This window comes from Chionomys nivalis, chromosome 14 (assembly GCF_950005125.1).
Source record: "Chionomys nivalis chromosome 14, mChiNiv1.1, whole genome shotgun sequence".
Taxonomy (NCBI): Eukaryota; Metazoa; Chordata; class Mammalia; order Rodentia; family Cricetidae; genus Chionomys; species Chionomys nivalis.
The window spans coordinates 44,889,469-44,900,915 of NC_080099.1; the positions used below are offsets into that span (position 1 = coordinate 44,889,469).

At 43.5% G+C, this 11,447-nt stretch overlaps 2 protein-coding genes across 2 annotated transcripts; both read right to left on the reverse strand.

The window, feature by feature from the left end:
- Window positions 1-718: 718 nt before the first annotated feature.
- LOC130886584 (protocadherin beta-18-like) lies at window positions 719-4,195 on the reverse strand. Its single transcript, XM_057788527.1, has one exon. The coding sequence runs from the start codon at window positions 4,070-4,072 to the stop codon at window positions 1,694-1,696; it is 2,379 nt and encodes a 792-aa protein (XP_057644510.1). The 5' UTR covers window positions 4,073-4,195; the 3' UTR covers window positions 719-1,693.
- A 1,207-nt stretch (window positions 4,196-5,402) lies between these two features.
- LOC130886509 (protocadherin beta-16-like) lies at window positions 5,403-11,427 on the reverse strand. The gene has a single exon (XM_057788418.1). It carries the CDS (start codon window positions 8,501-8,503, stop codon window positions 6,101-6,103), a length of 2,403 nt encoding a protein of 800 aa, XP_057644401.1. The 5' UTR covers window positions 8,504-11,427; the 3' UTR covers window positions 5,403-6,100.
- Window positions 11,428-11,447: the final 20 nt, after the last annotated feature.

The window sequence follows — 11,447 nt, forward strand, 5'->3', positions numbered from 1 at the left end:
TTTTCTGAATGGAGAAGGAGGAGTGAATGGGGAGCAGAATAGATGGGAGTCAGGGGAAGGGAATGGGGGGAAAGGAGGGAGGGGAACTGCAGTTGTTAGGTAAAATAAATGAAAAAGGTTATAAATAAAAAAAAAGCATGACAGCCATTTGGTAAACATTCTAAATGAAGAAAAACTATGACTAAAAGATCTGTAGGAAACAAACAGAATTTTTTGTATATGGTGTTTGAATATTTGAAGGCAAAATGTTAATATTTAAGAGGACTATGATGTGAAAAATCAGTAGAAAGAAGGAAGGGTACAGCTTATGGTAACCCACCTCCTTATTTGCTCACTTAGCCTGGAAAGAGAGGGTCAGAAAATCAGTAGCAGTAAATGGAAATTTAGCCAAATCTAAGGGCAGCTATCAGGTCTGGGAAAGATGTTTTCAAGAAAGGAAATATAATGATACTGCACTACTAAGTCTAAGAGACCCAGCTAGATGGACATTAATATTAGTTTTATTTCAGAGATGGTACTCATCTAGTAGCCTTGGTTTTGATCCATAGAAGCGCACAGAAACAAAACTGGCAACACTTTCTGAGAATTATACCAGGAAACGAGGAGAAGGTAAATACACACCTTTTGTGTGTGTGTGTCTATTAATGGGAAATAAGAACTGTAAATCCTTTTGTAATGAGTGGGTAACACATAAAAGTTGACTATCAAGATAAATCAGTCTAAACACATCACCTGGAAGCAGATTACACTTGAAGAACTGTGTAGAAAGGGGCTGGAGATGAAATTTTTTCTATAACCTTTAATTTATCTCAATTTCTAAGTTGGACAGTTCTTTAAGTAGCAATATAAAATGAAAAGTATGTTTCCAACAGTCCATAAATATTATCACACAGAAATGTAAATGTGTTCAAATTTATGTTGATTTTCATGCAGACTATTACACTGTATTTGCATTACTTGACACAATCTGTTTTATATGACAGCAAACATGAACACCAGAAAGAGCTCTTGGGAAAGGAGAGAAAGGGTAATGAAATACCTGTGACAGAAAGCAGAATGGGGGACCTGCAGGGAGAAGGAAGGGAACCAGGGGAACAGCAGATGTTAGGAATGAATGAAACCTCTGTTTGCAGAAGTCATGCTGAAACCCATTAAATAGTATGCTAACACGGGAATCATCAGAATATTCAAAATCATAAACAATGGGGAGAGCGCAAGGGAAGTAATGGGAGTTGCAGGAAGACAGGGCAAGAGGTTATAAAAAACAAAATGCGTGACATAGATGCATGAAATTGTCAAAGTCAAAGAGTTAAAATACTAGACTTTTAAAAAATGACTAGCTAGAGGTAAAGCTTAGTGGCAGGGCATTTGCTTAGCATGCAAAAGACTTGGATTAGTGATTAGCAAGAAAAGAAAAGAAAACAATAAAACCCCCAAATCTCAACTTTCTGTAATGAAAAATAACATCAAATTATTGTGCGCTATGAAAGAACCAAACCTAAAACTTAAAGTGGTACATATTCTATTAAAAATAATCACTACTGTAAAAATATTGGAAGAATGTAAACGTGACCTACTTGGAAGTTGAAATGAAGTTGTGTTGTCTTGGGTTGCAATTACTGCACAACTAAACTAGCATTCATATGGCTGTACCATATATGAAATGGATGAAACATACTCAAAAATAGAGACGTCAAAATATGGGCTTTTCTTCACCATTGCTCTGGGAGCCATGAGCATGAACATCGGCATGTATTATTGGTTTCAGGAACTTGAAATCATTGGTATCAGAAGAGCCTCCCATCAGACACACATCGTATTGGTAGCTTTGGGACAGGGTTCCCGTGCCGCTGACATCCACCAGGTGGCCAGGAAAGTGTCCCTCTGGCACGGAGCAGGCCCTCAGCGAGGATGTCCTGGCCCTCTTCCACAGTCTCACCCCCACAAACAGCAGCACAGACAACAGGAAGAGTGAAGACACAGATGCCAAGGCAATAACCAGGTACAGCGTGAGCGCATCCTCATCTTGGGCAGGGTCGCGCACCACCTCTGGCAGAGGCAGGTAGGGCTGAGAGAAGCCATCCACCAGCAGCACATGCAGAGTGACACTGGCAGACCGCGGAGGATCGCCATTGTCCTTGACCACCAGTAGCAGCCTGTGCTTGGGCACATCGCGCTCACTCAGCAGCCTGGAGGTGCGCACCTCGCCATTGTGAGCCCATACGCTAAACAGCCCTGGCTCCGTGGCTTTGAGGAGCTGGAACGACAGCCAGGCATTCTGGCCAGAGTCGCGGTCCACAGCCACCACCTTGGTGACCAGGTAGCCAGGTTCTGCCGCCCTGGGCAGCAGCTCAGTGAAGGGCGCAGAGGCGTTCTGCAGAGGGTAGAGCACGAAGGGCACATTGTCATTGGCGTCCAGCACCAGCACGCGCACCAGCGCCTGGCTGCTGAGAGCAGGCGAGCCTTGGTCTGTGGCGCCCACAAGAAACTCAAAGGTCTTTAGGGCCTCATAGTCCAGCGCCCTGAGCGCGAATAGTTGCCCATTGTCGGCATTGATGGAGATGAGCGAGGAGAGGTCCAGCTGTGGGTCTTGGGTGGGCAGCAGCGAGTAGGTGATGTGGGCATTGGAGCCTGAGTCTGAGTCTGTGGCGCTGATGGTGCCTATGTGCAGGGCGGGGCTGTTGTTCTCCTCAACAAAGAGTGTGTAGGAGGTTTGAGTGAAGGCGGGGGCATTGTCGTTGACGTCAGAGACCTCCACTGTTATGGTGTGCTGGGTCATGAGCCTGGGTGTGCCCATGTCCGTGACTGTGATGGTGATGTTGTATTGTGATCTGGTCTCTCTATCCAGAGCTTCTTCTGTCGTTAGGATGTAAAAATTGTCTACTGAAGGTCTTAGAAGGAAAGGCAGATTTTCTTGAATGTAGCAAACGGTCTTTCCATTTTCTCCAGAGTCTCTGTCGTTGATCCTAAAAACTGCCAGCACGGTTTCGGGAGAGTTCTCAACAATTTCGTTGACAAGTGATGATATGATCAGTTCTGGGGAGTTGTCATTGATGTCTAAAACATGAACTAAAACTGTACATTTAGCAGAAAGGCCTCCACCATCAACTGCCTGTATATTTAACTTATAGGACTTTACTAACTCATAATCAAGCAACGCTTTGAGCACGATTTCCCCCGAGAAAGGGTTGATTTGAAAGGTTGCTCGAATATCTTCGGAAGCATCAAAAAACGAATAGGATACTTCTGCATTGATTCCTGAGTCCACATCTTCTGCAGAGACTTTAACAAGAGGAAGTCCTACTGGGCTATTTTCTGGAGCCTGGGTTTGATAAAGTTCCTGGGAAAACTGCGGGGCATTATCATTGATGTCCAAGACCAGAATACGTACAGTGGCTGTTCCTGACCTGGGCGGAGACCCGCCATCAAATGCGGTGAGTATTAAACTGAACTCCCGCTCTTCTTCCCAATCTAGAGGTTTGTCTAGCACCAGCTCTGGGTATATCACCCCTTCGTCGCTGTCATGAATTGTAATATGAAAAGGCGAGTTGGGGCTGATGGTGTAGTTTTGGATGCCATTGCGTCCTGCATCTGAGTCTAGTGCTCTTTGTAATTGAAACGCTGCTCCTACTGCTGTGCTTTCTGGTATTTTTAAAATCATCTCTTTGTCCTGGAAAGTGGGTGAGTGATCATTTATATCCACGATTCTCAGCTCAGCCCGGTAAATCTGAAAGGGGTTATCCATTAAAATTTGGAAATAGAGTATGCACGGCTCTGTGGAGACACACAGCTTCTCCCGGTCCAGTTTCTCATTTGTGAGCAAATCTCCAGTGTGAAAATCCAGGAGCAAACGCTGTTTGTTATCATCAGAAACCACCCTAGCTCGCTTTGCAGCCAGCGCTTCCACCCCTAGCCCTAGTTCCTTTGCCAGATTCGCCACAAAGGACCCCCTTTCTGTTTCCTCGGTTACAGAATAACGTGCAAATTCAGAGCCTACCAAACACAGTTCCCAGAACAGAAAGAAAAATAGCACTTGCCTCTGTCTGGGGAAGCTTGACCCTCTGGCTGCCATTGTTTCTTCTTTCCTCACTACAGGTCCCAGCCACAGCTCTCAGCAGTCATAAATCTCAGACGTTCCACTTAGATGGAAGAATCTAGGATATTTTCTTCCTTCCTCAGTCTTGAGGAGCCTCAGCTTTTGTCCCAGCGGTCAGGATTTTCCTTTTTTGTCTAGTGACTTCGGGTGCAGCCTCAGTTAAATTTTCCTTGCGTCTCTTTAGCCTGCAGCGCCACCATGTGGCCACCAACAGATTGAAAATGCTGTTTCCTGGTTTTATGTGTCCACGCATATACATTTATTGAATATTTTCCGCATTGGCTTATTTTAGTTTTCCATTTTTCCTTTTCTTTGTTTTGTGAAAATTATGCTGAGATAGAGATCCATTCATACCGAGTCTTCTCAGCTGCGTGGGAAAGTTAAAATTCTAACAGTTGAACAGAAGGTTTGTGGCACTCCCTTTTTGTCCTCTGCTACTTAACTCCATGTAAGTCCTTTCGTCTCTGGCACAGCCTCATGCAAGCAAAGGAAAAATTGTGGACATGTCTTTTGATAACATATTTCATAGTCTTGGAAACCGCAGCAAGGGACACAAGAAACAGGCAAAAGAGATGTTTGGCACATTCCTCAGAAACCTTATTTAAACTGTATCACGTTCCTTAAAAGGAAGCAGTACTCTGCATCCAGAACTAGACGATCATACCATCCCCCCTCGGGGCCCCAGGATGCGTACTACCACGTGACATGCGTATGATTATGTTTGTTATGGAAATAACATTGCTTCCAGCTTTGTAAGAGTCTACCTCTCCTTCAATGTGTGATCTGCTTGGGATGGGAACTGTTATCTTTGGCAAGTCATTCAGTCACTAATGTTTATTGAGTCGGAGTACACAGGAATGAACCATAAGGGGGACAAGAAACAGGCAATGTCCAGGACCTATTGTTCGAAAATCATATTATTTCACTTACTCATACTTTGAAATTTCTATTTTTCCTTTCATTCGTCTTTATTCATATAACAGCCATCATTATACAGCTGAACGAAAGCCCCATCTTTGTTTAAATGTCCCTCTTAATGAAATCTAATACGACCTAATTACTCTACATGAAATAAAAGAAGAACAAAACTATGACTACCACATATTTCAATGATGTTGAATGCAGGGGTATATCAATAAAATATCCTCCTTACAAAGAATTTTATTCAAAGGCCTAAAATGTTCTCTTTTCCACTATAAGCAAATGATAGAGATTAAACCTTAAGACGTGTACATGTACAAGATTAGATAGTGCCTCAGACCCCAGCTCTGTTGCATAGAAAAGTCACAACAGGTACTTGGTGATATAATACACTGTTTATTCAAAAGAATGCAACTGGATTGTAAGCCATTGAAAACTCAATGTCTATCTCTAAGGTTTCCATGCAGAATTAAGACAAATTATTAAATGTTCTTATTTGATGCTTTATAATGCCAACATTTGCCTTCATGCCCACAAGTAAAGGCAATCAACACAAACTCACTATCTTATGATACTTTTGTTTTCAGATTGACTACATGCTTCTATTACTTTGACAGAAATAGATTTTAAATCAAGATATATAAACAAAGAAAAATAAAACTTTAATATACTAGCATAGTATTATATATAATGAAAACCAAGGACTAAAAAACAAGACTTCCAGTATAGAAAGAAAATGCAGAAATACCTAGTATATATGAACATAACAAGCAGCATAATATTTTAATAATTCAAGAAGTCTAGGAACAGAACACTGGCATGAAATATGCAGAACTAAATAAGCCAACAAAAGCAAAGTGGTATAATTTTTTTTTATCAGTTTAACTGTGCAGATAAAGCCTTCTCATTTACTGGGATCCCATGAAGAAATTCTGTGCAATAAATAAGAGTAAAACCATGAAATTCAGCATAAACCTGAAAACCGATGAGTAAAGTGAAAATTAAAATTGTTAGTAACAGTTGTACAAAATATAGCTAATCAACAAGACAATATTAGGAAGTAAATATCTATTAAGTAGTTTTCTAATAATGATTAAATTCAAAACTATTCTGGAGGGTAGAATTTTCCACCATTTCTTTCCCAGAGGACTGGACCAAGGAGCTAGGAAGAACTGGCTGTAAGAATTTAAAATCGCTGGATCCAGAAGAATCGCCCATGAGACACACCTCATACTGGTAGCTCTGGGACAGAGTCCCTGTCCCGCTAACATCCACCAGGTGACCAGGAAAATGGCCCTCAGGCACAGAGCAACCACCCAGAGTGGACGCCCTGGCCCTCCTGCACAGCCTCACTCCCACGAACAGAAGCACAGACAAGAGGAAGAGCGAAGACACAGATGCCAAGGCAATGACCAGGTACATCGTGAGCGCATCCTCATCTTGGGCAGGGTCGCGCACCACCTCTGGCAGAGGCAGGTAGGGCTGAGAGAAGCCATCCACCAGCAGCACATGCAGAGTGACACTGGCAGACCGCGGAGGATCGCCATTGTCCTTGACCAGCAGCAGCAGCCTGTGCTTGGGCGCATCGCGCTCACTCAGCAGCCTGGAGGTGCGCACCTCGCCATTGTGAGCCCACACGCTGAACAGCCCTGGCTCCGTGGCCTTGAGCAGCTGGAAAGACAGCCAGGCGTTCTGTCCCGAGTCACTGTCCACAGCCACCACCTTGGTGACCAGGTAACCGGGCTCTGCCGCCCTGGGTAGCAGCTCTGTGTAGGGCGCAGAGGCATTCTGGAGCGGGTAGAGCACGAAGGGCGCATTGTCATTAGCGTCCAGCACCTGCACGAGCACCAGCGCCTGGCTGCTGAGCGCAGGCGAGCCTTGGTCTGTGGCACCCACGCGAAACTCGAAGCTCTGCAGGACCTCATAGTCCAGCGCCCTGAGCGCGAACAGCTGCCCATTGTCAGCATTGATGGAGATGAGCGAGGACAGGGGCAGCTCCGGGTCGTGGGTGGGCAGCAGCGAGTAGGTGATGTGGGCATTGGAGCCTGAGTCTGAGTCTGTGGCGCTGATGGTGCCTATGTGCAGGGCGGGGCTGTTGTTCTCCTGGACAAACAGGGTGTAGGAGCTTTGAGTGAAGGCGGGGGCGTTGTCGTTGACGTCAGAGACCTGCACTGTTATGGTGTGCTGGGTTGTGAGCCTGGGTGTGCCCAAGTCGGTGGCTGTGATGGTGATGTTGTACTGCTCTTTTTCTTCCCTATCTAGCGCCCTCTTTGTTTTTAAAGTGTAAAAGTTCTTTCCTGAAGGTTTTAGAAGAAAGGGGATGTCCTCCTGGATAGAGGAAATCACCTTCCCATTTTTCCCTGAGTCAGCATCTCTAACACTGAAAACAGCAACTACCTCATCAGGGGAGTTTTCTGGAACTGGGCTGGTAAGTGCAGATAGCATCACTTCTGGGGGGTTGTCGTTCACATCCACCACCTGCAGGAGCAGCGTGCATTTTCCTGAGAGACCTCCCCCATCCGTGGCCTTGATATCCACTTCATAAGAGGGAATAGTTTCAAAATCTACCTCTTTTCTTAGCCGAACTTCCCCCGTTACTGGATTTACTTCTAATGTCTTGCTGATATCTTCTGAAGGCTGAGAGAGTGCGTACAGTACTTTCGCATTATCTCCGCTGTCTAAGTCATTGGCTGAGACTGTGACGACCAGGGACCCCTGAGGGCGGTTCTCCGGAATTTGCACTTGGTAAGTTGACTGCTGAAACTCGGGTGCATTGTCGTTGATGTCCACTACTTCAATGAGAACCCGCGCCATCCCAGACCGGGGAGGAGAGCCACCATCCAAGGCTATCAGGGTTAACCTCAGCTCAGGCTCCTCCTCCCGATCCAGTTCTTTCTCCAGCACCAGCTCTGGGTACTTCCTGCCGTCAGTGCGGTTGCGGGTTACAACCAGGAAGTGAGAGTTCGAGCTGACTTGATAGCTCTGAATATTGTTAATTTCTACGTCTGAGTCCAGAGCATTATTTAAAGGGAATACGTTTCCCAGAGGACTGTTTTCTGGTATTCTCAGCATCATTTCTTTTTCAGTGAACACTGGAGAATGGTCATTTATGTCCTTCACCCTCAGTTCAGCCTGAAATACCTCCAAAGGGTTTTCCATTAACACTTGGAAGTGCAGAACACAAGGCTCACTGGAGCCACAGAGCTCCTCTCGATCTAGCTTCTCACTTATGAGCAAATCTCCAGACTGAACATTGAGCTGCAGGTGCTCTCTGTTTTCCCGGGAAATGATCCGAGCCCTGCGGGTGGATATCTCTGCCAGTTCCACCCCCAGATCTTTCCCAAGATTTGCCACAAAGGAGCCCCTCTCCATCTCTTCCTCTATGGAATAGGGACCCAGCTCCCTGCCTGCCTCAGACACACTCAGCAAAACAAAGAAAGTCAGGACTTGCCTTTGTCTCAGTTTGTGCATCCACGCAGTCTCCATGGCTCTCTCCTCTTTCCTGTTTGCTCCACAGTAGCTTCACGTATGCCCAGGATCCTAACAGCACTGCCTCACAGTCCAGAACGTCAGAATCAAGCCTCTAAACCGAATATTTAAGGTTTACACGCGCCTTTGCTTTGCCGGAAGAGCATATCTCTTGCTTCTAGGTGGTGAGAAACTGGCCCTGAGAAGGCGATTGCAGAAGCAATTCCTATGCTCTGTCTTCTTAACCTGCAGCGCCACCGCGCGGTCTCACTGGGCCTTACAGGTTCAGATTTTAACAAGAGACAAAATTCTCCAAGACATGTGGATTAAGTTATATAACGTGAATCACTAACTTTTTTCAAGTTACTTTTGTGTGCATAAATAAATTACTGAGGTACTATATGAAACTAAATACAAAAATAAATTTTCATTCATGGTATTGGGTATGCAACGCTGCCGATGTCAATGACTAAATAAGGTAGTGTAAGCAACATTTGCCTTGAGGGGTAAAGTTTTGAAGGTAGCACGGCGAATGTTTCACGTGCACGCATTTTCAACACACACACTAGAGTTACAAATGAGTAGACAATGCAATATCCCAACCAGTGAGTTCTATAGAGTGTAGACGTGCTTTATTAAAGAACAAATGGATTCCTTCTCTCCAACATCCAAGGGAAAGAATTGTAAGTCTTCCCAATGTTCAATTTCTAGAAAATCATTTTATAAATAGACTTATGTGGGCTTGGATTGATTTCTATATTTGGAAAGAATGAATAATGTTTGTGTTTTCTAATATACAACTTTGGGATATAACATATAATTGAATGCATTCATGTACAGCTTAAAACTTAGAGCCTTTTAATATATACACAAAGTGGTGTACCCATCACCAAGGTCAGTTTTGGAATGTATATCTTACATCAAAGAAGTACCTCACATCCCTTAACAACCATCTTATTTTCTCATTTCTCCTGAGCAGAGCCCAAAGGAATCATTAGTCTCCTCCTTTGGTCTAGACATAGTTCTCTATTGTAGACTTCCATATGAATGGAATGACAGAATATGTGGACCTCTGGGGCTGGTCAGCTTCCCTCCCTTGCCCTGATGGTTTGAAGATTCATCCAAATTCTAGCATGTGTCTGTATTTCATTACTTTTCCTGGCTATAGCAGGCTCATGTTTATTTGGGCATTTGGAATGTTTCTACCCTTTTGCTTTTCACAAACAATGTTGCTATGAAGATTCATATATGTATATACACACACACATTTGGTTTGCTGAGATAGGGTTTCTCTGTGTAGTCTTGGATGTCCTGGAATTAGGCCTGTAGACAAGGATAGCCTCAAACTCAGATCTACCTGCCTCTGGATCCCTAAAAGTGAGCACCACCACAGCCCACCTCATGTATATATTTTATGTGGACATACAATATTTCTCTAGGAGTTGAATTGCTTAACCCATGATGAGCTCTATGTTTGCCCATTTAAAAAACTGATAGGATGTTTTCAAAAATGGGTGCAGCATTTTCCGTTTCTTCAGTTGTGTGTCAGGGTTTCAAAATTATGACAGCCTCCCAACACTGATCTGGCTTTTTTTGGTCCTTGCCATCCTAGTAGTTTTGAGTGTCTTGCTGTGATGTTTACTTGATGAGCGATGTTGTATAGCTTTTCAGGTGCATACTAGCCATTGGTATATCTTCTTCGGAAAGTATCTATTCTGGTCTTTGCTTGTTTAATTGAATTGCTCATCTTTTAATAACTGAGTAGTGAGAGTTTAAAAATAGACTTAAACTTATTATATTAAATTCTATTTAAATTTAAAAATAGAGTTTAAATTCTATATTGAAAGCTTGGATTATCTTTGTATTCTTTTGTTTAGATTTCCTGTTCTTATAGTTTGAATTGAATTGCATTGAAAATTCACGAAGGGCGGGGCAGGAAATTCAGTGATAGAGCACATTTAGCATGCATGAGACTCAGGATTTGAACTTCAGTACCACATAGACATTGATACCCTTATTAATTCATTGTTTTTGCTAATGGCTCTAGAAGTTGTTAGTTGGATTCCTCAAACCAATTAAACCTAAACTCTTGTTATAATGATTTTTATGTATCTTTATTTGGCAATAAGTAGCATTGCTACACAAACATACACACACACACACAGACAGGAATAATTGTAACCCACATAGGGTTTGGGAAAAGATTTAAAACATAATGAAAGTAAGGTCTGGAGAGACTGCTCTGTGGTTAAAAGAACTTGCTGCTTTTGCAGAGGACCTGAGTTTGGTCTTCAAAATCTAAGACAGGCAGCTCAGAGCCTTCTGTGCTCTAGATCAAAGGGATCCAATGCCTCTGTCATATGTGCATACCCGCATGCAGACACATCTACATATAATCAGAAATTGGCAGCACAGGGAATGATATGACAACTCCTTAGTCACCAGGGATGCTGTCTCTTTTAAGCTCATCCCCCACTATTTTAGCCCACCATTGCTATCACACATCCTGCAGGGTTATTTGTGCACTCAGCATACTGTACACATCCTGCAGGGTTATTTGTGCACTCAGCATACTGTACACATCCCAGGGAGGACATAGTGGTAAAGCAGTGGCTCTCAACCTTCTAATAATGCTGTGACCCTTTACAGTTCCTCATGCTGTGGTGATCCTCACCCATAAAATTATTTTGTGGCTACTTCATAACTATAATATTCCTACTGCTGTAAATATTAATGTAAGTATCTGGTAGGCAGGATATCTGATATGTGACCCCAGAGGGATAGAGACCCACAGGTTGAGAACCACATTACAGGTCGAAAAGGTGAAAATCAACTTTCACATGAGACATCTCCCTTTAATAGTGTTCTTGGAGATTGAAGTATCAGTGATACTCAACCTTGTCTACAAATTGAGTTCCAGGACAGTCAGGACTGTTACACAGAGAAACCCTGTCTAAAACAA

What these genes read in the sequence shown, in the direction of transcription:
- LOC130886584 (XM_057788527.1), bottom strand. Translation starts at nt 4,072, where the DNA reads ATGGCAGCCAGAGGGTCAAGCTTCCCCAGACAGAGGCAAGTGCTATTT.
- LOC130886509 (XM_057788418.1), bottom strand. Translation starts at nt 8,503, where the DNA reads ATGGAGACTGCGTGGATGCACAAACTGAGACAAAGGCAAGTCCTGACT.